The sequence below is a fragment of the Balaenoptera acutorostrata genome, chromosome 10, assembly GCF_949987535.1.
Source record: "Balaenoptera acutorostrata chromosome 10, mBalAcu1.1, whole genome shotgun sequence".
In the NCBI taxonomy this organism is placed as follows: domain Eukaryota; kingdom Metazoa; phylum Chordata; class Mammalia; order Artiodactyla; family Balaenopteridae; genus Balaenoptera; species Balaenoptera acutorostrata.
Window position 1 is genome coordinate 40,662,784 of NC_080073.1, and position 27,885 is coordinate 40,690,668.

The 27,885-nt window shown below is 37.5% G+C and overlaps 1 protein-coding gene across 5 annotated transcripts in view; it reads left to right on the top strand.

The window, feature by feature from the left end:
* The window catches only part of SMARCC1 (SWI/SNF related, matrix associated, actin dependent regulator of chromatin subfamily c member 1), a 192,668-nt gene that overhangs the window by 40,427 nt on the left and 124,356 nt on the right, over positions 1 to 27,885 (top strand). For all 5 annotated transcript variants that reach the window (XR_009009515.1, XM_057554908.1, XM_057554907.1 and 2 more), the window contains exons 4-8: positions 5,665 to 5,746; positions 6,879 to 6,971; positions 9,833 to 9,902; positions 17,455 to 17,524; positions 20,847 to 20,922. Coding sequence is in view for 4 of the 5 variants with exons in the window: in XM_057554908.1 (XP_057410891.1) it covers positions 5,665 to 5,746; positions 6,879 to 6,971; positions 9,833 to 9,902; positions 17,455 to 17,524; positions 20,847 to 20,922 (391 nt within the window). In the remaining variant the exon portion in view is untranslated. The remainder of the gene's footprint in view (positions 1 to 5,664; positions 5,747 to 6,878; positions 6,972 to 9,832; positions 9,903 to 17,454; positions 17,525 to 20,846; positions 20,923 to 27,885) is intronic.

Below are 27,885 nucleotides of genomic sequence, written 5' to 3' on the forward strand. Positions count from 1 at the left end.
TCGCTCCGCGGCGTGTGGGATCTTCCCAGACCAGGGCTCGAACCCGTGTGCCCTGCATTGGCAGGCAGATTCTCAACCACTGCGCCACCAGGGAAGCCCCTGTTTTGCCTTTTAGAAGTTTGCTTCTGAGGCCCTTTACACCACTTTCCCAGGAGTTAAACTCATTCGCTAGGATTCATTATTGATTAGTTTTATTCAGACTTTTTTATGCATGGCTGAGGATAAGAGAACATCTCTAACTATATTAACAAGAAGTAGCGAATTTAGAGTAATACAGCTAATAAGGCCTTTTTGACAGACAGTAGGTATTGTCTTAGATTGAAAGGCTGCTGCAAGACATTGCCTAGCAGATTCCCAGAGGAAAATAAAGCAGAAGACTCATTAATTAATAAACCCTCAATGGAGAGCTTATATTTACAGCCTAAATGGCCCAAAGTTTTAAGTTAGAAAGAAAGAAAATGTGTTCATATGTAGTCTTTCTCTATAGGTCTTAGGGTAATAATATCTCTTTCAATTTTTTTTTTCCCTTTTCTAGAGCCCTCCTATGAGGCCTGCCCAGTGCTAGCTTCACTCTGAAATTGTCAGATGGAAGCATAATTGTATTATGTTTCTTGTTATTTCAACTCAAGTTGAAATAACAAGAAACATAATACAGTTGCCAAATCATCTGCAAACAGAATTGTGCTGATTTATTGTCCTACCAAAATGTATTGAGAGTGTACTTTTTCCCTGGCCAATAGTTGTATTTATTTGTATTACCTCACCTTTTGATCTTGGCAGTCTGTGATAGAGTCAGAAAAAAGGTTTTACAGTTTTAGTTTAATTTGCATTTCCCTTTTGGGCAGGTTTGAGCATCTTTCCATATTATAAAAAGTAAAGTTTATTTATTTATTTATTTTTTTAATAAATATGTGCTTTTTTTTTTTTTTTTTTGTATAGCTACTTTATTTATTTATTTATTTATTTTTGGCTGTGTTGGGTCTTCGGTTCGTGCGAGGGCTTTCTCTAGTTGCGGCAAGTGGGGGCCACTCTTCATCGCGGTGCGGGGACCGCTCTTCATCGCGGTGCGCGGGCCTTTCACTATCGCGGCCCCTCCCGTTGCGGGGCACAGGCTCCAGACGCGCAGGCTCAGTAGTTGTGGCTCACGGGCCCAGCTGCTCCGTGGCATGTGGGATCTTCCCAGACCAGGGCTCGAACCCGTGTCCCCTGCATTAGCAGGCAGATTCTCAACCACTGCGCCACCAGGGAAGCCCAGTAAAGTTTATTTGAATACCCTTGGTAATTTCAGAATAAGTCAAATAAAATCTTTCAACTAAAGGTTATACTGTATTTACCTGATTTCTTTATTTCAAGTTTTCTTAATATTCATATATGTACTTTTGCTTACCTCGCATACTGCAGATTGAGGAAAACTTTAATGTGTCATGTTATCAAATCATTGTTTGGGAAACCATTTTAGTTTATTATTATGGAAAATATAAACTATACATAAAAGAAGAGAATAATATAATGAGCTGCCATGTCTAATCATGCATCTTCAGCTTAATAGAATTTCATCTGTAAATACTTCTCTGTGTATTTAGTTCTAAAATTAGATTTTAAAAAAGCATATTAGGGCTTCCCTGGTGACGCAGTGGTTGAGAGTCTGCCTGCCAATGCAGGGGACACGGGTCCGAGCCCTGGTCTGGGAAGATCCCACATGCCGCGGAGCAGCTGGGCCCGTGAGCCACAGCTGCTGAGCCTGCGCGTCTGGAGCCTGTGCTCCGCAACAAGAGAGGCCACGATAGTGAGAGGCCCGTGCACCGCGATGAAGAGTGGCCCCCGCTTGCCGCAACTGGAGAAAGCCCTCACACAGAAACGAAGACCCAACACAGCCATGAATAAATAAATAAAAAAAAAAAAAAAAAAAAAGGAATGCCCCATGTAGTAAACAGAAATCTATTAAAAAAAAAAAAAAAGGGCTTCCCTGGTGGCACAGTGGTTGAGAATCTGCCTGCCAATGCAGGGGACATGGGTTCGAGCCCTGGTCTGGGAAGATCCCACATGCCGTGGAGCAACTAGGCCCGTGAGCCACAATTACTGAGCCTATGTGTCTGGAGCCTGTGCTCCACAACAGGAGAGGCCGCGATAGTGAGAGGCCCGCGCACCGCGATGAAGAGTGGCCCCCCACTTGCCACAACTAGAGAAAGCCCTCACACAGAAACGAAGACCCAACACAGCCAAAAATAAATAATAAATAAATAATAAATAAATTAAAAAAAATTTGTTTAAAAAAAAAAAAGCATAGTAACAGTACCATTATCATAACCAAGAAAATTATCAATAAGTTTTCAATGTTATTTTTTTTTTAATTTTTATTTATTTATTTATTTATTTATGGGGGGCTGTGTTGGGTCTTCGTTTCTGTGCGAGGGCTTTCTCCAGCTGCAGCGAGTGGGGGCCACTCTTCATCGCGGTGCGCGGGCCTCTCACTGTCGCGGCCTCTCTTGTTGCGGAGCACAGGCTCCAGATGCACAGGCTCAGTAGTTGTGGCTCACGGGCCTAGTTGCTCCGTGGCATGTGGGATCTTCCCAGAACGGGGCTCGAACCCATGTCCCCTGCATTGGCAGGCAGATTCTCAACCACTGCGCCACCAGGGAAGCCCTCAATGTTATTAAATATCTACTTAGTGTTCAAGTTTCCCTTATTATCTCGTGAACATTTTTTATATTTTGTTTGAGTCAGTATCCAAACAAGATTCATACGTTGCAGTTGGTTCATATGACTCTTAAATCTCTGTTTAAAAATTTCTGATTTTCCTTCTCACTCTTCCTTCTTTTCCTCGAAAATAATTATTATTATTTTTTACAAAAACAGGTTGTCTTGTAGAATTGTATTATGTCCTAGATTTTGCTGATACATCCCCAAGAAGATCATTTACCGTAGTCTTAATTTCTAGTAAAGTGATAATTAGATCTGGAGGTGTGGTCTGATTCAGTTTCATTTTTTTTAGCAGTAACATAGACAGTGTTTTGTTTCTCCATCTGGAGGCATGTAATGTCTGGTTGTTTCTCTTTTTGTAATGGATAGTTGATGTTCAATGCCTAGAGTCATCTTATCTTTAAAGTTGTAAAACTTACCAGGTGGCAGTATTCTAATTTTGAAAAAGATTAGAATGTAGATATTCTAATGTGAAGGTATAGATCCTTACTGTTATTCAGATTATTCCTTGTTAGAGACTGTTTTTCTGTCATTCCTTCTTTATTTATTAGCTGGAATACTTTTCTAAAGAGAAACTTTTCTCTTCAGCAATTGGAAAGGCAGAATGAATTCTTGGTTCTTTCTCTGTTAACAGATTCATTTAGTTTTTTTTTTTTTTTTTTTTTTTTTAAAGGATTTTCTTATTTATTTATTTATTTTTTATTTTTGGCTGTGTTGGGTCTTCGGTTCGTGCGAGGGCTTTCTCCAGTTGCGGCAAGCGGGGGCCACTCCTCATCGCGGTGCGGGGACCGCCCTTCATCGCGGTGCGCGGGCCTTTCTCTATCGCGGCCCCTCCCGTCGCGGGGCACAGGCTCCAGACGCGCAGGCTCAGCAATTGTGGCTCACGGGCCCAGCTGCTCCGTGGCATGTGGGATCTTCCCAGACCAGGGCTCGAACCCGTGTCCCCTGCATTAGCAGGCAGATTCTCAACCACTGCGCCACCAGGGAAGCCCTCATTTAGTTTTTAATCTCCATTTGCAGACAAATCCACGCAGCCCTATTTTAATTTGTTTAATGGTTGCTTTCAAACTATTTCTCAGATTTCTAATAGAGATAATTCTTTTCAGCTCCAGTATCTGAATCATTTGTTAAGGAAGCAGTTTCTCTATGAATAATAAGTAAACTCTTTAAGTAAGCAGTTCTGTAAGTGATGCATTCCTGGATCTAGTCCTGTACTATCAGAAGCCCGTGAAAGAGCAACCCCTTCTTTAGAAAGGGGAGACACTCAAATGTCTCTACTTTTATTGTGCTGAAAGAACCAATGGAAAGCTGTCAGCTGTAATAGGGTTGTCCTGGTTAGTTGGTTGCTAATCTGTTGTCTTGCCACTTAATGCAGACTGCTTGGAATTTCTGACCTACTCCTTCCTCAAAAGAGGTTAGGGAAGAAGGATACTCAAAAACTTAAAAAAAAAAAAAAAATGGTGGGGTGAGCTTTAAGGAAAAGTTCTGTGTACCAAGGATAAATCAAGGTACAGTTATCTGGGATGGAGGTCCCTCTTATCTATAAATGTTATTTTAAAATCTAACTAGTTCTATTCTAAATTACCTATTTCTGGGCTTTAGTGGACACTTTGCTTAATTTCTTAATTGACATTACTTTAGGAAATGTTTCAGTCTTAGCACAGTAATGAAAAAGTCCTAATAAACAAATATTAGACCTCAGTCAGAATAAAGCCACACATTCCATTATCTACAGGGCTGTAAAGGTCAGAAAACCTGGTCCTTGTCCTCAAGGCATCTAATGCAATGTCTTATCAGCAAAATGACTGTGGCTGTAACAGCAGGGGCACATGATGTATTATATTAGTAACATGTAGGAAGACAGCAGTAGCTTCATAGAGGAAGAGACTTGAGGACTGATTCTGGAAGTGATAGTATCAAGCCCATTGAGTGGGTGGTGACATTCTAGAAAGGCTGCAGTTAGAAAGAAATGTTGGAGGTGTGGGGAGCATCTGCAGGATAAAACAGGATGACCTGAGGATTAAGAGCATGAGCTCTGGACTCAAACTGCTTAATCCTAGTTAGTGCATGGTAGTGATGATTTAAAAAAAAATTATAACCATGATTAACATTTATTGATCACTTACTAACAGATTAAGCATAAGCACTCTGCTAAGCTCTTAACATATATACTTCATTTAACCTTCACAAAAACCCTTAGGGCCCACTGTACTCGTGAAGAAATTGATCCTTGTATTAGTAGATCACTCAAGACTACATAAAGATGGGATCAGGATTAGAACCCATAGCAGTTTGACTCCACAGCCAACACTCTCAATCACTAAGCTATACTCCTCTCCCTGGAATTAAAATGGAACAAAAGCAAAGTAAATGTTGAATAAAAGATAATGAGGAAAGAAGCATTCAGATTTGTAAAGATTTAACCCTATGGAAATGACTAAGAATAGGCCAAGACAACACCCCCATGTTATGCTTGGGTACTTAGATAAAGAGACATTGGGGAAGGATTTCAAGTAAAGGTAAATAGACGGATTTTACCACATTTGGGACAATAGTAGGCTCTAAGAGAATTACAGGCATTGTTGAATTTGAACAGATGACTTTTAAGCATATGTAAAGTAGATAGACTTTCCATGTACTTGAAGAATGGTATAGTAGTTCACTGTCTTTGGATCTGTGGACTACTGTGTGATGTAAAATATCTTAGGTTTAAGGAAAACAGGGGATGCTTCTTGGAACTGGTAGATCATTTTAACTGGAGTAGATCTTAATGTCATAAAATTTAATGTTTTATGAAGGTGTTGACACTGATTTCTTATACTGCTGAGAGAATATCATACATTTTGTAGAGTGCTATTTTAATTTCCAAATATTTCCAACTCATTTGCACTGAATACTAAAACCAAGTTTTCACTTTTGTTTAAGGTGGGAGACAAATTAACTGATGATCTTCTTCTCTTACAGGCGGAGGTTTGATCTACAGAATCCATCGCGAATGGATCGTAATGTTGAAATGTTTATGAACATTGAAAAAACATTGGTGCAGGTAACTCAGAAAGTTAGATTATTAAAATTTTTTTCCTTTAGTATACTTTCAGTTCTAAGATTGGCTTTATTAGATTGCCAAAAGATCAAAGGAAGAAAAGTTTTCTGAAATCTATTGTTGTATTATTTTTATGGGTTTTTGGGGATTAGAGCTACAAAGAATGACTAAAACTTGTCATTTATAGAATATTTTTTCTTAAACTTTTGGTAAAATAATCTATGATATTTTTCTTTATTAATTTCACCTAATCCATTATTTGAATCTTTCACATTTAATATAAGTATTCTTTCATCCTACTAGTCCCTTGTGTATACAGTCATTTTCTTTGGATTTGTTTCATGGTTGTGCCATAAATATAAATCTTATTTCCCCAACTAGATTATAACCTGGAGAAGAGAACACTTAATTTTCTTCTTTTCTTTCTTAGTGTTTTTATTGATAGGTAATTTTTAGTGATCACTGAATTAACCTTCCTGGGGAGAGGCAGCTGGCAATTCTGCTAGGTATTATCATTAACTTAATGCCTGAAACTTCTCTCACAGACTATTAACTTGGAGAAATAACTGAGTGGTTTTTATTTTTTGGTTGATTTTTGGTGATAGTTTGGGGAGTTAATATGCATGTTTTAATCATTGCTACTTATAAGATTAGAAATGGGGGGAAAGAGCTATAATCCACAGTTTCGATATTTTAAGTAACTTAGATGATGAGCCAAAATGGGCATCCCTCCCCGTGTATTCTCCCCCAACCCCCACCTCCCAGGTTAGGTGAAAATGCTGCATTAGACTTAGACTGTTAAGGTAAGTTCAGGTAAATTGACTATGAGGATTAATTTATCAGTATGGTACCTTAATGAAAAAGATAATGAATTTCTCTAGGTCACAAGTCTCAGCAGTGTTTTGTGCAGGTGTACCTAGCTGCAGAGAAGGGATCTGGGAATGGCATTAAGTGGCCTGCTGAACACCTAGGTTTTATATTGAAATAAGACTTTTACATTCTCTACCAAAGTACATCTTCCTATTTTAAGCAGTATGGCTTTGAGTGCCAACTTTTGCCATTAGGGTAAATGCATAAATAATGTGACATTATTTCAAAACCAAAAGAATTTCAAAATCTGTTCTTTTATCCTCAGAGCAATTGTCTGACCAGACCCAACATCTACCTCATTCCAGACATTGATCTGAAGTTGGCTAACAAATTGAAAGATATAATCAAACGACATCAGGTAATATACATGATCACTTCAGAAGCATTGTGTAGTATAAAATTCTTATGAATCTCAGCTATAATACCTTTTGATATCTGTATATATATACATTAAGTGAAAGTTTTCTCTCTTTTGGTTCTTACAGTACCAAGTTTTCTTCTCTCTCCACTTACCTCCAGTTCTTAGCCTAGAATAGCATTTTCCCCCTAGCATTATTGAGATATAATTGACACATAACATGGGGTAAATTTAAGGTATAGAGTGTGATGATTTGATACATGTATGTATCCTAGAGTAGCATTTAATAAAGTCATTGGTATGGATTCATCATAGTCTTACTATGAAATATGTTTATGTAGAGTTAAAGAGACCAGCATACTGTGCATCACCATAATTATAAAGTCAAACAGAGTGAGAGCTGGTGACACAGTTGTTGGTAGGAGATCAGATACTACCTCAGGTAAACCTGCCTCCCCCCATTATATGTATTGTATTTATATTTGTAGCTTTGAAAAACTGGAAAATTCTGTTTTCCCCGTAAGCTTACCTTGTCTTGGTTTACATGTACCAGTGCTATATTCTGTCATCTTCACTTCCTTTCTCTAACTTCATTTTAGGTGAAGACCTTGCATATTTATGCATGTGTAGGTCTGTGACTACATATGTGGCTAAACTGTAAGCAGACTTTTGTCATGGTAAAGTAGCTGAGGATACTCAGAAGATAATTTTTTGAAATATAATCATTTGAATGACAGTTTTACCAATTCTTAGAATTAGTTGAGAAGCCTCATGAAATATCTGTCTTTTTTCTGCTGCAAGAGAAATTGCTGGTTAAATTATGTTTTAGCATCTAGTAAAATATCTTCCAAGTTCTCAAAGCAAATATTTCTAATATTGGGTTGGTCAATAAGTTCATTCGGGTTTTTGGTAAGATGGTACGGAAAAACCCGAACGAACTTTTTGGCCAACCCAGTACTTCTTAAAATTGGAGATTTAGTACAGTCTTTTTCCTACATATAACATCTGTACCAAAGAGAAGGGTAATAGGATTGTGCCTTCAGTTCAAGCAATCTGAAGTCCACTTCCTTTTTTTACTAGCATATGAATTTGAACAAATCACTTAACCTTTTCTCTTTTAGACTATCTATTGGAGTGACTGTCAAGTATAGCTTAATTACAGGTGGAATGTTAGAGGGCATAAGTGGAACAAGTTAACCAGCTGGTTGTTGATTTCAAGCTGAAATTATATACTCTTATTGCTACCAAATCATCCTGGGAAAAGTTTATGTGTTTTCCTACAATTTATACTGAACATTTATTGCTGTCATATTTCTTAAGAAATCTGACTTAGTGATTATTTTCTAGGGGTAACCTCCAGTGAGATATAAAGATCTTCCCGGTTTCATAGAATGTTAGGGAAGAGATCCTAAAAGCTAATAATAATACCATTATTGAATACTGATGATCAGGCGTTTGCATTTAAAATGCATTAATAACTCCATTGAGCACTTACAGTGTGCCTGTCACTGTTATTAGCTCATTGTGTCTATTAACTTAGTCCTAACAAAATTCTTGTGAAATAGGTTTTATTGTTACCAGTCTATTTCACAGAAGACACTGAAGCACAAAAAAATTAGATACTTGCCCATGTCATGTTAAGTAGTATATGGTGGAGCTAAGGTGCAAACCCAGGCCTGTCTGATGGACTCCAGAGGCCAAAGTCCTCAACAGTGTGCTCTTCTGACTGTTGCCTTGCACATTAGATGTCGACATCCCCTTTTCAGCCTCTCCTCTGGCTGTTAAAAGTGTACTCAAACACTTCTAGTGATTAAGAATTCCTTGCCTTATTTGGTACCTACTTCATCTTTATTTATTTTTTTTCTTAATCTTTAGATAGCCCTAAATATAAGAAGCTTAGAGTTTTCCTGCAGCTGAAAATAGCATTATTATATTTTTCTAATTATAGTATTTAGTAAATATTCATTGTCAAAGACAAAAATTAGGTAATATGTTAATGTGCTACTTACACCTGATTTTAAGACTTCTCATCATTCTTATGGTCTCTAGAATGAGCACTTTTGTGTCTGAATGACTTCCAAGTCATATTCTAGACTGTATGTAGTATTATTGCTGTGGCCTAGCTAGAACTTGACTTTAGCATTCTAACATTGACTTAAAACAACAGACACATACATACATGCTAGAGTGAAGTCAAATGTCTATCCTGTATGTATGTAGCCTTAGGTTATGTCTCATGGCCATAAACTTGCATTGATTTACTTCAAGTAATATTGATAATTTGTGATGACTTTGGAGTAACTTTCAGAATTAGTTGGAGGTATTCAAATTACTGATAAGGTTAGCCAGAGAGAGAGAGAGATTCAAAGAGAATTAGCTGGGGACTTCCCTGGCCGTCCAGTGGTTGAGACTTTGCCTTCTGTGCAGGGGGTATGGGTTCGATGCCTGGTTCCGGGAGCTAAGGTCCCACATGCCTCATGGCCAAAAAACCAAAACATAAAAAGCAGAAGCAATATTGTAAAAAATTCAATAAAAATTTAAAAAAAAATGGTCCACATCAAAAAAAGTCTTTAAAAAAAAAGCAACAAAGAAAATTAGCTAAGAGGTATTTGTATTATTTTCCTATTCAACGATGTAAACTGTGTCTATGGATAATTTATTTTTGTTTTTTCTTGTTAATCACCATCCCTTTCCTTGACTAAAAATAATGAAAATATTATAGTTTTAAAATACTGCTCTCAAAAAAGTATAAAGTAGAATAATGCCTTTATAATTCTTAGGCAGTTTGCATCTGGCGAGACGTCTCATAGTTTGTTTGCTATATGTTTTATTTTTACATTACTTCTTCATTTGCTTTCCAGGGGACATTTACTGATGAGAAGTCAAAAGCTTCCCACCACATTTATCCATATCCTTCCTCACAAGAGGATGGTAAGTTAGTTTTTGGTTATGAACTGATAAACTGATACTTTACTAGATTTTAAATTATATTAGCAGAGGTTTAAACAATATAACCAGCTTTAAAAAAATAAGAGACTTTCAAATATTAAATAAATATCATAGATGATTTAAATTTATAGTTTTTTTTTTTTTTGCTGAGTTAGGCTTAGCAAACTAATTCTGTGATGTCCAGTTTTCTGATCATTAGACTTATTTCTTTGTTGGTAATCATTATCTGGGTGTTAAGTCTAGGCAAGCATTATACATTATATGTTAACTATGTTAATGTTTGCTGTATCTCTTGTGTTCTGAAAATTAAGAGAAATTGCAAGACAGAAGAACATTTCTTGGGAAGATTGGCTTACTGACTGTCTAAACAGGGCCCCTCAGCAATATTTTTTAATTAATTAATTAATTAATACTATTTATTTATTTTTTATTGGTCTCAGGCAGCCAGCTCTTGGTTTCATTGAATTTCTCTAATGCTTTGCTCTTTTCTATTTGATTGATTGCCACTCTGATCTTTTATTTCCTTTCTGCTGCCTACTTTGGATTTAATTGTTGTTCTTTTTTTTAAATTAATTAATTTATTTTTGGCTGTGTTGGGTCTTCGTTGCTGTGCGCGGGCTTTCTCTAGTTGCAGAGAGGGGGAGCTACTCTTCTTTGAGGTGTGTGGGCTTCTCATTGCGGTGGCTACTCTTGTTGCGGAGCACAGGCTCTAGATGCGTGGGCTTCAGTAGTTGTGGCGTGTAGGCTCAGTAGTTGTGGCTCATGGGCTCTAGAGCACAGGCTTAGCAGTTGTGGTGCATGGGCTTAGTTGCTCCATGGCATGTGGGATCTTCCCGGACCAGGGCTCGAGCCCATGTCCGCTGCATTGGCAGACGGATTCTTAACCACTGCGCCACTAGGGAAGCCCTCAGCAATATTTTAATTTGGTGAATTTATAATGGTTCAGATTCTGATCTTCAACTCTGCTATCATAAAAGTTGATTTTGTCATTGGCCAGAGTTCATTAGATCTATGGAAACTGATTTGTGCTAACCATTCTTTCAAGGGTTGGAAAGTTGGGAAACAAACTATGAATTAACTAACACAGTTAATTAATTTAGATTGAGAAATAGATCTCTTATAGGGATCAAGTCTTCTTGTAAGCACAACATATCCATGTAGGACATCTATATAAGAAGCCAAATTATATCAGATTTGAATGGCTAATTGCCTGATGCTGAGTGTTTTTTCCTGACCAGTGCAGTTTTGCTAGAAGTTAATAACAAAAAGATTACAAGATTATCCCTGATGCTTGAAAATTAAGAAATATATTGCCATATAATCCTTGGGTCAAAGAAGAAATTACAAGGAAATAGAATATCTTTGGAGCTGAATAATTATGAAGTGAATAATAAAGTACAAGAACATTAAATTTTGTAGGATGCCGCTGAAGCTGTGCCCAGAGGGAAATTTATATCTTTAAATGCATATATTAGGAAAAAAGAAAGACTGAAAAATCAATGGTCCATAAGAAATTTATCTCAAGAAATTAGAAAACAACAGCAAGTTAAACCTAAAGGAAGAAGGAAATAAATAGTAAAGATAAGTGCAAAACTTTATGAAGTAGAAAATAATACAATAGCAAGGTGATCAGCAGTCTCAGAAATGGTTCTTAGAAAAAACTAATAAGGCTGTTAAAGTCATGCTGCAAATAAGCGAGAAAAAGAGAAAGAATAATGTCAAGAATGGAAGGGGGACATCACTACAGATCCAACAGATATTACAAACAGTTGTAAGAAGTTAGGTTGGTGCTTGCTTGCTTGCTTGCTTGTGTGTTTGGTGTCAAATCTAAGAAACTATTGCCTAATCCAGTGTCATGAAGTTTTACAACTGTCTTTTCTTCTAAGAGTTTTATAGTTTTAGCTGTGACATTTAAGTCTTTTCATAATCAGTTTTGTTGCTGAAAGCTTGGTTTTATTTGTAACAGTCACAATTTTAGCTCTGTGATTATGATGCTTTTATAAAGTGTGAAACTTCACTCTGCCTTCAGTGTTTAATTGGTAGTTTCTCAGATTTTATCCTGTTAGGTAATAGCAGTTGGTTTCCACTAGATGGAGGTGGTGAATAGCTGTTTATGATAGCCTTCTGTTGCTGGCTGACTCTTTTTCACTAATAAGGCTGTTATAAAACATCTAGGTTGTGAACTTTTTGGAAAAAAAATTGCCTTTTAACAAAAGATGTGAACTGTAATTGTTATATTTAGATACTTAATGATTCCTTATTCATGCTGGTTTTGTTTTTCTCCTTTGTTGAAGTACAGCCTCGATTACTATATAGTAATGCTTGCTTGGTATTGCTATCAGTAGTAATTATTAGGAGATGGCATTTAAATTTTAATTTTAATATATTGGAAGTTATTTTTTAATGTAAAATGTGATTCTTCACACTATAGGATTTACCTTAGAATAACTGGCTGTCAAGTAAATGCTGACTCTCAACGAAGCTTTGTTGGGCTACAGGTACTGTTTTAGATGAGTGTGCAGATGATAACAGTACCAGCCACAACACATTACAGACCATGTTGTAAAACCCTTGCAGATGCGGTATACCTTTTATGAAGATTAGTTAAGTTTAAAATAAAAGGTGACATTTAAGATATTAGTAATATTTTGAGTATGGCATGCTAGAAGGGGGTACAAATTAAGCAAAAGCATAGAGGCAGTAAACTATGAAATTTGAGGAAAAGCAAATGGCAAAGTTTGGCTGTGTGTCTTAGATAGTGGGAAATAAGTGGGTAGGTGAGAGGACCTGAGTCTGCTTTAAAGAGGCTTGTTTTTATTTGGTGGATGAGGGAGAGGGTAGACAAATTTTGATGATTTTGGTGAAGAGAAGCGTGCAACTATGGCTGTAGTAGGAAAATTTTCCTGGGAGCTGATTTCTGGGATACCAGATACAAGGAGACTGGTTAGAGAACAGGACCCATTGGGAAGCTCTGAATTAAATTGCTGAGTGAGGAGGTATGTTAATCATTGGATGGGATAAATTCATATATCAGGAGAGCAAAGGAGATAGGTGGCAAACCAGGATGGTCCATATCTTAATAGTCAAGGGAAAATAAGGAAAGGAAAGCATTTCCGAACAAATGAGGTGGGCATTGGAATTTTTCTACAAAGAAATCAAAGTGAAGCCTAAGACAGGGCATTTGGTCAGTCAGGAAATAATTTGGGAATGAAATTTCAGTAACTTGGAAATGAGAGCAAGTTGTAGAGTTGGTGGAATATCGCTGGTTTCCCAGGATGTATGGCAGGGAAAAGAAAGTGGAGGATGGCACCCACCAGACGGTTTGGGTTTTGTCTTTCAGTGGTGGCTTTACAGTGTATTTCTGGGCAGAGCAAAAGTAAATTGAAGCACATAGTTGAGTTGAGACCTGGTAGGGATAAAGGGCTTGGTTTAAGAACATAGGTTGAATTACTGGTTTTAGCAGAAGGAATATGTAGTTCCTCAGAGAAGAAAATAAGTGAAGAGAATTCTTAAAAATTGACATACTGTTTAGAAGAGGAAAACAGACTAAATCTTGTTCAAAATAAATTATTTAGATGGACAGATAAGTCCCTTCGGTTTTCTTATCTGTTCTTAGTTCTGTTTTCTTTTTGTTCATCTGACTTGATAATTTTAAATGGCCAGGTTTTTAAAAATTTTTATTTTATATTGGAGTATAGGTGATTAACAATGTTGTGTTAGTTTCAGGTATACAGAAAAGTGATTCAGTTATACATATACATGTATCTTCAAATGACCAGTGTTTGTGTTTGCTGTTTATTTCATCTGATTGGCCAGGTCTGATGTTGAACCCCTCTAGAGAATTTTTCAGTTTTGATATTATATTCTTCAACTCCAGAATTTCTGTTTGGTTCTTTTTTATAGTTTCAGTCTCTTTGTTGATGTTCTTAATATTGTTCATATATTGTTTTCCTAATTTTGTTTAGTTGTTTAACTGTGTTCTCTTGTAGTACCTTGAGCCTCTTTAAAATGGTTATTTTGAATTTGTCAGGTAATCCATAGATCTTTGTTTTTTTAGGGTTGGCTTTTGAGATTCATTTTATTCCTTTGATTGGGCCATTTTCCCTTTCTGTTTCTGTGTCTTGTTATTTTCTGCTGTGTTTATTTATTTATTTGTTTGTTGGCTGCATTGGGTCTTCGTTGAGGTGCATGGGCTTCTCGCTGTGGTGGCTTCTCTTGTTGCGGAGCACGGCTCTAGGTGCACGAACTTCAGTGTTTGTGGCATGCGGGCTCAGTAGTTGTGGCTCGTGGGCTCTAGAGCGCAGCCTCAGTAGTTGTAGTGCACGGGCTTAACTGCTCCATGGCATGTGGGATCTTCCTGGACCAGGGCTCGAACCCGTGTTCCCTGCATTGGCAGGTGGATTCTTTTTTTTTAAATTATTTATTTATTTATTTTATTTTTGGCTGTGTTGGGTCTTCGTTTCTGTGCGAGGGCCTTCTCTAGTTGTGGCAAGCGGGGGCACTCTTCATCGCGGTGCGCGGACCTCTCACTGTCGCGGTCTCTCTTGTTGCGGAGCACAGGCTCCAGACGCACAGGCTCAGCAGTTGTAGCTCATGGGCCCAGTTGCTCCGCGGCATGTGGGATCTTCCCAGACCAGGGCTCGAACCCGTGTCCCCTGCATTGGCAGGCGGATTCTCAACCACTGCACCACCAGGGAAGCCCGGCAGGCGGATTCTTAACCACTGCACCACCATGGAAGTCCCTTCTGCTGTGTTTGTTTTGTGCGTTCGAAAAAACAGCCACATCTCCCAGTCTTTATGGTCTGGCTTTGTACAGGGGAAGACCTTCACCAATCAGCTCAGCTTGAGATCCTGGCATCCCTCAAACAATTTCTGGGCTTGAGTATGTAATTTCTCAGTTAGAGAGGTTTGCTGTTTCCTCTTTCAGGAACTTATAATCTCTTGCTCTCTGTAGTGTCTGGCTGCTGTACCACAAGTTTGCTGTTGCTGCAACAAGCCACTGAGTGAACCCTCTTTGATCTCTGGGGTGCCCAGGCTTCCAGAGTATGCTGGTTCCCCATCAGCACTCTGAGTTAGTTAAGACAGAAACCTGTCCCTTGGGCAGCCCACCTAAAAGCCAGAACACTGGATATTTATTCCCTCTAATTTTTCCCTACCAAGGAAGAAGTTGGGTTCTGTGTGCTTTCTCCTGATCACAGCAAGCTGAGCCAGCCATCTGTGGCACTGTGGTTCTCTGGTGCTACAGTAAACCTCTGAGCTCTTTTTTCTTCTCTGTGACCACCACACATCCAAAATATGCCAGTTCCATTAGTGTTCCAAGTCAGGTGAGACAGACTAGTCCCTTGGCAGCCCCCTGAAAAGTAGGAACGTTGAACACACAACCGCTCTTCTTTTCAGCCCAAGGGAGAAGCTGAGAGCTGAGCTTTTCCTCCTGATCCTGCTGAGCTCTGCTGGCTTGGGGGAATTGTAATTGTGGTTGATATGAAATGACTTTTCTTACTGTTTCAATGCAGCTGTTCTCGACTTTGAGCTTACCTGGGGTAGTGCGACTTCTTAATTGGTTTCCAGGCTTTTTGGATGGTATATTGTTAAGTCGTCTCTGGTGGAACAAAGTCTGAGCCTTCCTATCTGTCACTTTGCTGACATCACTTCCTGTGTGTTATTCCCTTTTATGGTCAAATAACATTCCATTGTATGAATATACTACCTTTTGTTTAGTCAATGGAAAGTTGATGGACATTTATTTATAATAATAATGCCATTATGTTTATTTATGCACAAGTTATTGCGTGGACTTACGTTTCCAATTCTCTTATGTTTATACCTAGACAATGAATTGCTGAGTCATACTGGCAACTCTATGTTAAACATTTTGAGATACTGCCAACCTGTTTCCCAAAGTGGTTGTACCATTTTACAGTCCCATCAGCATTGTATGAAGATACCAATTTTGCTACATCCTCATCAACACTTTTTATTTCCTGGTTTTTAATATTAGCCTTTCTAGTGAGTGTCAGACAGTATCTTTTTGTGATTTTGATTTGCATTTCTCTAATTGTTAATGAGTTCGAAGTATCTTTGCATGTGCTTTTTGGACATTTGTATATCTTCTTTGGAGAAATGTCTATTCAGGTCCTTTGCCTATTTTTTGTTGGATTATTTGTCTTTTTATTGTTAGTTGCAAGAGCTGTTTATATATTCTGAGTTTGGACTAAATTTTACTTGAAAATTAAGGTTTTTTAAACTGATTCTGTGTAACTTATTGTCATCTCCGGGAATAGTGTGAATTCACATCTCTAACTTTTAGTTATTTCTGCTACTGGGAAAATTTTCAAAGACAGTCAGTCAGTGTCACAATCTTTATAAAAGTCAGCTGTAGAAAGGATAGATATCCTTTTTTCTTTACCTCCTAAAGCTGCACAACCTTTGAGATAGATTTTGTATTCTATGTAAAAGACAGCTCTTACTAGAGAGTCTCAGTATATTTTATTTATACAGAGCGAGTTCTGAAAGGCCCACTGGCCTTTTCACTTATTCCTTGGCCACCTTGGGATATCAGGTTAAGGAACAGGGCCTGATTTCTTTCAAGATAGTAAGGTGAGCAGTTGGATACTTAAAAAAGGGCATAGGCGTGTGGGCTTCATGGCTTCAGTCAGTGAAGGTGGGGCTATTTCATGTTGAAATTGGCAATGAGAAGCCAATTTTACTTGGCTGATTTCACTTAGTTTTTCTATTTTGCTATTATGTGAGCTTCAAGGGGCTTACCTCATCATTTCCCTTTTAGTACTAGAAACAAGTTTTCTAAGCTAAATTTAGACTCAAAGGAATCATAAGTACTGAAATGGAGATGTGATTCAACTGTGATTAAATCAACAAGAATCATGTGATTATATAAATTTGCACCTATCTTTGGTAAGGAAACTTGAAATCAGAATATCTACATTATGTGATCATATTGTTCACACTCTTGTTGGGAGGACTATATTAACACATAGGAAGTCATTAAAGAATAATAAAAATAGTATTACTGTTAAAACCTTTGATGTAGCACTATAAAGTGCTATAGGACACCAGAGAAAGTGGATCTGGAGGAAAAAGAGTAGTTGGTAAAACTTTCATCAAGGAGATGAAGCATGACTTACACCTTGAACAATGCGTAGTAATTGCAAAGCTTCACAGAAAAAGGGAGGAGAGGTTCTGTATGGGAAATGAGGCAGTAAAGAATATAGTGATATTGATTTGGATGGATCTGGAGACAAATAGGCAGGTGGATGGGAGGGGAGAGTATTTTAAATACTAAAGTAGACAGTTGGTTTTGTCAAGAGCGATGGATAATAGGCCTAGAATCTAGTAAGTCTGAATACACGGCTGAAAAACTTCCCCTTAGTATGGCGGATAACATTCAATTAGGAGGAAAGATTTTTGGGAGGAGCTTACTAGCAAACCAAAAACTCTAGGTAAAAGTTAAATCTAAGTAATAGTTTATTCATTTGTTTTGTCAGATTGACTAAAGTTTTTTCTTTTTCCTTTTCAGAAGAGTGGTTGAGACCTGTGATGAGAAAAGACAAGCAGGTGTTAGTGCATTGGGGGTTTTACCCAGACAGGTAATGTTGATATGTCCTTACATCTGGTATAAAGAGTTTTGTCAGTGCAAGCCAGAGTTATTTATATATAGTTTCGCTTTCTGAATAGGGACAATTTTGTTGATTTGTTTTAGTCATTGAACTCCCTTCTTTTGAGTATTCTCTTACTGACTTTCTTATTTATTAAGTTATAGAGTTCAATGAAGTCACAGGCTTTATTTATCTTAAACTGATATGTTTGCTGTGTTTGCCAAAACAGTCCTTCAGTACGGTATTAGACTGCTAATTTAGATTTGTTTCCTTTAAGAAATGAATTTTTCTTCCAGGTATTTTATGACTGGTTAGTTTTATTTTATTTATTGATTGATTTTTAAATACTTATGCCATTCTATTACGGATGAAATTATGTCTAAAATGAAGTATATATCATAACTCATACCGTGTTTTAGTATCTAAATGTGAATAAAGAATATTATAAACAAGAACAAATGTCAGTGAAAATGGTGGTTCTTGTTTAATTAAACTTATGCCTGCATAGGGGGCATTTAGGAATAAGGATAACCTTTCATGTACTTCATCTTCTTAAACCTACAGTAGAGCTGTTTAAGTGTTCATTTCACTATTTTCAAGTGGAGAGACTCTCCGTTGTGGGTTTTTCATGTCAGACCAGTCTTCTTTCATCTGTATCCACATCCACTTCTAGCCATACCATATTATTGGAAGCAAATCCCAAACATATCATTTCAATATTTCAGTAATAAGTATTTCAGTATGTATTTCTGAAAGATAAGGACTCATTAAAAAAAAAAAAAGCACAATACCACTGTCAAACCTAAAAAATTTAACAGAATTCCTTAATGTCAAATATCAAGTAATTGTTGTCATATGATATATTTGATTGATTGATAAGATTGATATTTGTTGGAATTAGAATTTAAACACATCTTGTGATTAGTTGATATGTTTCTTAAGTATTTTTCAGTTTATAGGTTCTCCCTGTGGGGAAGCCCACCCCTCCTTACAGTGTATTACTTAAGAAACCAGGTTGTTTGTCCTGCAGAGTTTACCACAGTGTGGAATTTTTTATGGCATCACTGTGGTGTATTTGAACATGTTTCTCCATTCTCTGGAGTTGATCAGAATCTATTTCAGTTTAGGGAAGGAACAAGACTTGCATAGGTGTGTGTTCTTCATCAGGAGACATATAATGTCTGGTTATGTGTTGTTTTGAAGTTAATCTATTTGAGTGACTTTATTTTACTTATAAATATATTTTTTGAGGAAGAAATACGTCTTTAGATATCTTCAAGTTTTTAAGAATATATTCACAGTTTTCATACAAGTTGACTTAATTAGAACCAAATCAAGTCAGCTTGCTTATCAACCTTTTTTGAACCATAATTGACCACTTTACATGAACTAACATTTTTTTTTAATTAATAATATTTAAGTAAATACTTTCTAGAGAACATTTCTTATCTCAAGGCTTTAGGTATTCATGGCACTATTAAAACAAACTTTTCAGTATCATAGAAACTATTACAGGAACTCAGCTTGCCTTTGAAACACTTCGGTGGAAACTCAAATTTATGACAAACTACATAAAGTATAGGATTGAAATGAATTTTATAGTAACACATTATAAGACATGTTAGCTTGTTTGCTAGCCTTTTGTTTATGTATCAAATAAACTATAATGGCTAGCTCATGTCCTGCCTTCTCAAGGGGCCTTGTTAGTTCACTTTCTTAACTATAGTTTGTGCCCTCACTTCTTATTGTAACATTTTCTTGTCAAGACTTAAAGAATATAAGGTTTTTAATTGTTTTACTCACCATTGCAGTCTTTACCTGGGTAGTTAATTAATTGGCAAAGGAACTTTTTTTCACCAGCTCATGTTTAGTTGTTCCTAGAAAACTTACCAGAGTACTGTTAATAGGTCTGTTGAGCTATACTTGTTCCAAATGCTTTTCAGCTGACTTCTGAGAAGTGGCTAAAGGAAGCCAATGCTTGTTACTGTACTTATATTTCATTTAGATATCACTTAGCTTTATAATAATTTATTGGCCAGTATAGGAGCGTTGATAAAGTTTTAATTTGGTAGGTAATTTTATGCTTATTTCAAAATTGTGGAGTAGGGGGAGTGATTTATATCAGTGAGTTGGATTTCACTGATAAGAGAACCATTGAGCAAAGACATGTGAAGATAGGAGGGAGTGAGCTAGATGGATATCTGGGTAATGAGGAGCATATGTAAAGGGCATGATGTGGCCACCGTCTGATATTCAAAGCATACCACTAAAGCCCATGTGGGTCGAATATAACATGAGTGAGGGGAGAGTACTAGGAGATGAGGTCATAGGACCAGACCATGAAGCCTTGGCAAACCACTGTACGGATTTTGACTTTAACTCTGAGTTCGGTGGGAGCTGGCAGGTTTTGAACAGTGAGTGATGTGGACTGACTTAGTTTTTAAAAGGATTGCTCTGGTTGCTGTGTGAAAAATGGACTCCCAGGGGCTTTGGGTCAACATGGAAGGGTGAGAAGTTATATAGATCCTAGACATATTTTGAAGGTGGAAGTGGTAGAAGTTGTTGATAGTTTGATTGTAGGATGTAATTGAGAGTGAAGTCAAGGATATCTTGCAAGGATTTTGGCCAGAACAACTGGAAAAGTGGAATTGGCATTTCCTGAGAGGAGGATGATTGGCTAGATCACATTGTTGGAGTTGGGATGGCATTATATGTTGAATTTTGAGTGTATCAGTATTAGGTTTGAAAGCTTTATTAGACACGTAATGAGAGATGTGGAATTGGCAGTTGAATTTATGAGTGCAGAATTCAGAGAATAGGGCAGGTATGAGATTTCAAGTCATCAGTATATGTTTGAAGGCATAGAACTGCATGAGATGATCATCAAGAGAATGAATAAGTAAGAGGATTGTTCCAAAAACTGAAACTTGGGGCCTTCCAGTGTTGAAGAGGTTTGGGAGGAGAGGAGAAACTGGCAGTGGAGACTGAAGAGAGAGGCTTGTGACTAGAAGGAATGCCAGATGATAGTACTGTCTTAGAGGACAAATAAGGGAAATGCTTTGAGGAGTGATCAACATGTTGAAATTCTGTGGACTGAGGCTTTTAAACTTTGGGTTTTATGATGTGAAGGTTACTGTAGACCTCTGCAGAAGAGTTTTCTTGTCAGAGTGTTAGAGATAAAAAGTATGTGATAATTTGCTATTACTGGATCCTAATAGTATTTCTAAAATGTATTTTTACCTCTTGATCAAAGTCTTTTTAGTGAATGAATTTGGGTTCTAATTTGTTTTTCCTTTTTTCATTTTCTTTACAGCTATGATACTTGGGTCCATAGTAATGATGTTGATGCGGAAATTGAAGATCCACCAATTCCAGAAAAGCCATGGAAGGTGAAAGATCCTTTTTAAAACAAAATTTATTCTTACATAACTTAATAGCCCTTCTTAGCTGTTCTCAACAACAATGTTTTAAAGAGATAGAATGATGATTCTTCCTTTCTTGTCATCCTATTAAGAGATACCTATGGTCATGAAGACCTCATTATCCAGGTCTTAGATCATATATCTGCAGTGATGTTTGAGGAGACCCCAAAGGAAAGTTAGATTGTGGTTTGAGATAGTTGAGAGTGTTAGGAGTGGAGATGGACATCGTTGATGATGTCATTTAGGAAGGCTGGAAGCAGTGCCTGCGTGGCTTTTATTATGATACAGACTTCTCTTACTAATCATTTCTATTATAATGGTTTCAACTTTTAACGTGGAAATAATTTTGAAAGTGCAGGACTAATACAAAACAAAGTACTGTTTTATACTCTTATTCCAGATTCCCGTTGTTAATTATTATTTTAAAAAAATATTTATATATTCATTTTTATTTGGTTGCGCCAGGTCTTAGTTGTGGCTCGTGGGCTCCTTAGTTACAGCACTCGGGGTCCTTAGTTGCAGCAGGTGGGCTCCTCATTTGTGGCCTGTGGGCTCCTTAGTTGCGGCATGTGAGCTCCTTAGTTGTGGAATGCTAACTCTTAGCGGCATGCGTGTGGGATCTAGTTTCCTGACCAGGTATCGAAACCAGGTCCCCTGCATTGGGAGCGCAGAGTCTTAACCACTGCACCACCAGGGAAGTACCCCCTGTTGTTAATTATTGAAATAATTTATTACCTGATAAAGGGCCCATACTCCATTTTCACCAATTGTCCCACTGATATAATAAGCTTTATACTTAGTTTTTCCCCTGATCCAAGATCCAGTTCAGGATCACACACTGCATTTAGTTGTCACATCTCTTTAGTCTACTTTAATCTGAAACTTTCAGCCCTTCTTTTTTCTTCTATGATATTGGCATTTTTGAAATACATAGGTCAGTTGTTGTTTTAGAATGTCCCTGAATTTTAGTTCATGTATTTCCTTCTTATTATATTCACGCTATGTATTTTTGGCTGCAGTACTCCATAACTAATATTGTGTCCTTCTCAGTGCATCATATTGGCAGCCTCATTTGTCCATTTGTCCATTTTTCCCATTATGGCTCATAGTTTGATCATTTGTGAAGGTACTGTCTGCCTGGTTTTCCCACTGTAACATTACCATTTTTCTCACTGACATTTAAAATATTTTATAGGGAAATACTTTGAGACTACATAAATATATTTTCTTCATTGAATTTGTGTCTGAAGGTTTGCTCATCCATTAATAATTTCTGTGACTGAATTAAGTTATTACTGGTGCTTTTCTAGTTCTATCCATTCCATCTGTGCTTGCAGTTGGCATTTTGCAGCAGGGACAAGCTTTCCCTTCTCCCTTTATGTGTGTCTGTGGTCTATGCATTCACAAAGCAGTGACATTACTACCATTCTTCATTTTGATGAATTATCTAAATTTGGCCAGTGGGAACGCCTTTAAGCCACCTCCTGTGACCTTTTGGCATTATTTGATGCATTTTTGCATACCTCCTACCTTCTGGGACAAAAAGATGTTCCAAACTCCTTTTTTTTTTTTTTTTAAATTAATTTATTTAATTTTTGTTTATTTTTGGCTGCGTTGGATCTTTGTTGCTGCGCTCAGGCTTTCTCTAGTTGCGGTGAGCGGGGGCTACTCTTTGTTTCAGTGTGTGGGCTTCTCCTCGGGCTCCAGGTGCACGGGCTTCAGCAGTTGTGGCTCACGGGCTCTAGAGCGCAGGCTCAGTAGTTGTGGTTCACGGGCTTAGTTGCTCCACAGCATGTGGGATCTTCCCGGACCAGGGCTTGAACCCGTGTCCCTTGCATTGGCAGGCAGATTCTTAACCACTGCGCCACCAGGGAAGCCCCCCAAACTCCTTTGTAATTTTCCCATGCCAGTCCCAGAATCAGTATTTTTACAGCGAGCTCTGCTCCTTTCCATGGGTGATTTTACATGATTTTTATTGACTTTTATATTGTGTAAGGAGCATTTAAATTGGATCAAAATGTTAGATTTTAGACCTGGTTCAACCTATTTCTAATTGTGTGACTTTCAGAAAGACAGCCTTTGAGCTTTAGATTCCATATGAGGAAAATGGGATTAACCAAAATTAGTCTTTTTTTTTTTTTTAAGACACTTTTTATTTGGAAATAACTTCAAACTTACAGAAAAGTTGCAAGAAAAAGAATAGTACATGGCACACCTGTATACCCTTTATCCAGATTTGCCTGTTAACATTTTACTCCCATTTTGATTTATCATTTATAGTCTGTATCTGTTTATAAATATGTTTTTTCTGAATCATTTGAAATAAAGATGCATATATAATGGGCCTTTACTCCAGTAAGTGTGCGTTTACTAGGAATAAGAAATTCTCATACATAAGCACAGTAATCAAGTTCATTAAATTTAACATTGATACAATATTTTAGTCTACTATCCATATTCCAGTGTTGCCACTTGACCCAGTAATTTTTTTTAAATTAATTTTTATTGGAGTATTGTTGATTTACAATGTTGTGTTAGTTTCTGCTGTACAGCAAAGTGAATCAGTTATACATAGACATATATCTACTCTTTTTAGACTCTCTTCCCGTATAGGTCATTACAGAGTATTGAGTAAAGTTCCCTGTGCTATACAGTAGGTCCTTATTAGTTTTCTGTTTTATATATATAGTAGTGTGTATATGTCAATCCCAATCTCCCAATTTGTACCCCCCGCTTTCCCCTTGGTAACTATAGTTTGTTTTCTACATCTGTGACTCTATTTCTATTTTCTAAATAGGTTCATTTGTACCATTTTTTTAGATTCCACATATAAGTGATATCATATGATATGTTTGTCTTTCTCTCTCTGACTTACTTCACTCAGTATGACAATCTCTAGATCCATCCATGTTGCTGTGAATGGCATTATTTCATTCTTTTTTATGGCTGAGTAGTATTGCATTGTATGTATGTACCACATCTTCTTTATCCATTTCTCCGTCAATGGACATTTCATTGCTTCCATGTCCTGGCTGTTGTGAATAGTGCTGCAATGAACATTGGGGTACATATATCTTTTCGAATTATGGTTTTCTCTGGATATATGCCCAGGAGTGGGATTGCTAGATCATATGGTAGTTCTATTTTTAGTTTTTTAAGGAACCTCCATACTGTTCTCTATAGTGGCTGTACCAATTTACATTCCCACCCACCATGTAGGAGGGTTCCCTTTTCTCCACATCCTCTCCAGCATTTATTGTTTGTAGATTTTTTGATGATGGCCTTTCTGACTCGTGTGAGGTGATGCCTCATTATAGCTTTGATTTGCATTTCTCTGATAATTAGTGATGTTGAACATCTTTTCATGTGCTTTTTGTCCATCTGAATGTCTTCTTTGGAGAAATGTCTATTTAGATCTTCTGTCCATTTGGGGGGCTTTTTTTTTTTGACGTAGAGCTACATGAGCTGTTTGTATATTTTGGAGATTAATCCCTTGTCGGTCACTTCGCTTGCAGATTTTTTTCTCCCATTCTGTGGGTTGTCTTTTCGTTTTGCTTATGGTTTCCTTCACTATGAAAAAGTTTTTAAGTTTAATTAGGTCCCATTTGTTTAATTTTGTTTTCGCTTTCATTACTCAAGGAGATGGATCCAAAAAGATCTTGTTGCAATTTATATTGGAGAGTTTTTCTGCCTATGTTTTCCTCTAAGAGTTTTATAGTACCCAGTCTTACATTTAAGTCTTTAATCCATTTTGATTAAAATGTTTTTTATAACATTTTTTGGGGAATTCCTTGGCAGTCCAGTGGTTAGGACTTGGCGCTTTCAATGCTGGGGCCACGTTCAAGCCCTGATTGGGGAACTAAGATCCCACGTGCTGCGCAGCCAAAACAAAACAAAAAAACCCATTTTTTTCCTATTACATAATTCTGTCTGATACCAGGTATTGAATTCCTCTGTCATGTCACTTTAGTTTCCTTTAATCTGTAACATTACCACAGTGTTTCCTTGCCTTTTACCATGTTTTTGAATTTCAGAAGAATACTTCTCATTTGGAATTTCTGATCTTTCCTTGTGGTTGATTCAGTCTCTGCAGTCTACTTAGAATGCTGCATGAGTGATGTGTCCTTCTCAGGGCATCATATTGGCAGGCATGCTGTGTCCATCTGCTCCTCACTGGTGATCTTTTTTTAAAAAAAAATATTTATTTATTTGGCTGTGCCAGGTCTTAGTTGCAGCACGTGGGATCTTCGTTGTGTCATGTGGGATATTTAGTTGTGGCGTGTGAACTCTTAGCTGCGGCATGTGGGATTTAGTTCCCTGACCAGGGATCAAACCCAGGCCCTGTACATTGGGAGCATGGAGTCTTAACCACTGGACCACCAGGGAAGTCCCTCCTCACTGGTGATCTTAATCACCCAGTTAAGGTGTTCTGTGATGGCTCCACTGTATGGTTACTTTTCCCCTCCATTTGCAACTTATAACCAATTTGTGAAAGATTCTTTAGACCATGGAGATATCCTCCTTCTCATCAAAATCCTCCATCACCCAGGTTTAGCATCCACTTGGAATTCTTGCCTGAACCAGTCTTTTCTTTGATGATTACACAGCGATACTTTTCCACTCCAGCCCTTCCCTACACATTTACCAGTTGGCTTTCAGAGTTCTCCTGTAAGCAAGAACCCTTCCTTTTCCCTCTTTTACGTATTTATTTATCTGTCTGTTGTCAGTGTGAATTCATGGAATTGTAATTTTTCAGTGGTCAGTAATTCATTACTTCATTATTTTGTGCTGAAGTTGTTTCATAGTTGGCTACTGGGAGCCCCTTCAGGCTGGCTTGTCATCCTTGTTTTTTTTTTTAAGATTTTTTGATGTGGACCATTTTTAAAGTCTTTATTGAATTTGTTACAGTATTGCTTCTGTTTTATGTTTTGGTGTTTTTGGCCATGAGGCATGTGGGATCTTAGCTCCCCGACCAGGGATCGAACCCGCGCCCCCTGCATTGGAAGGCGAAGTTTTAACCGCTTGACTGCCAAGGAAGTCCTTGGCTTGTCATCCTTGTGATGCACTTGTCATTTTTGAGCACCTCCTTTAGCGCATAGCAGGATGTTCCAGGTTCATTTAGTATCTTCCATTCCTCATGCCTAGAATCAGCTGTTTCTCTGAGGAGCTCTCATTTCTTTCAGTAGGAAAAGATATTAGAGACCACCATCTGGGTACAGGTATGCTCAGTGCTACTGAAGTATCTTTGCTTCTAGGTCCTTTCTATTCAGAGCTATTATGTATCTGTAAACTCAAATGCAAACAGTAGTTGAGTACACATATACGTGCATATACACATAATATATATATTTTAGAAATAATGAGGCCATAATGATACCTCCAGTTCTAATCTGTCCCCACAGTGTTCCTTTTTGCCCTCCCCTACTCCATATTTATATGTCTCTTCTTCCGAGAGTAAGAATCTTGGCTCCCAGCATCAACACATTTACCCGGTTCATGGATACGTTCAAATTAGTTTCAGAATTGCTTTGCCCCTGCCACTATCATAAACAAAAATACTAAAAGAGTTCAAGATATGTTTGTGGTTCTCCTGCTCCCCTAGCCCTCCCCAAGACTGAGGGTGTATTATATATTGGCAAATAGTGTGTTCATGAGTTACCTGGATGAACCTTTTTTCCCCTCCCTTCAGTGCGGTTGTTACTTATTTGAAGTATTGTTAGGTTTATTTCTTTCAGTTTGATTTCAGTTTTGGTGTTTCCTCTCCCTCTTCCCATCCAAGCTGGTTTAATTTTATATATATTTATTTTTTAAGATTTATTTATTATTTATTTAACTTATTTATTTTTGCCTGCGGCAGGTCTTAGTTGCCGCACGCAGGGTCATCATTGCAGTGCACAGGCTCTTCGTTGTGGTGTGCGGGCTTCTCTCTAGTGGCGTGTGGGTTTTTTCTCTTCTCTAGTTGTGGCATGCAGGCTCCACGGCACGTGGGCCCTGTAGTTGTGGTGTGTGGGTCCCAGAGCGCATGGACTCTGTAATTTGCAGCACACGGACTCTAGTTGAGGCATGTGAGCTCAGTAGTTGTGGCACGCGGGCTTAGTTGCCCCACGACATGTGGGATCTTAGTTTCCTGACCAGTGATCAAACCCACGTCACCTGCATTGTAAGTCAGATTCTTTACCACTGGACCACCAGGGATCTCCCTAGTTTTATGTTTTGAATATGTAGAATTCTAATGTGCTTTCAAAAAATGTATGCTTCCAAAAAATGTATACTTCCCCATGAGTTCGTTCTATTCCCATCTCCCCATTCCTTGTAGAATAAACTTACTATTTTCTGGCTTATCCTTCCTGTGTTTCTTTTTGCCAAAATATGTAGGTGTTTGCATATTTTTTTATTTCCCTCTTTTATACTTTGCCTTTTCTGCTTAATCTTTCCTGGAAACTCTTGGTGGTCATACCTTCACAGTGCTCCATTATACTTGGAAATGTGAATAGTTGCCATTATTTTAGAATTACAGACAAAGCTGCAATAAATAACCTTGTGCCGTATGTATTGTCTTATTTCTTTAAGGTGTATGGTCAAGGTAAATTTCTAGAATTAGAGTTGCTGTGTTGAGGAGTAAATGAAAATACATAGTTGTGTTAGATTCGTGCCTCTACCATGGGAGTCTGCACCATTTTGAATTCTTGTAAACAGTGAAGCCAGAGTGCCTCTTCCCTCATAGCCTCACCAAGAGAGTGTATGTTGTCAAGCATTTGAATTTTTGCAAATCCTGATATGTGAGAAATGGTATCTATGTTAATCTTAATTTGGTATCTCTTTTTGTGAGTGAAGTTGAACATCTTTTTGTATTTTCAAGGGTGTTTTTTAATGTTTTTTTTAAATTTTTTTCATCATTTTTGGGTAAGTTTTTTCTGTTGTCTCCTAGAG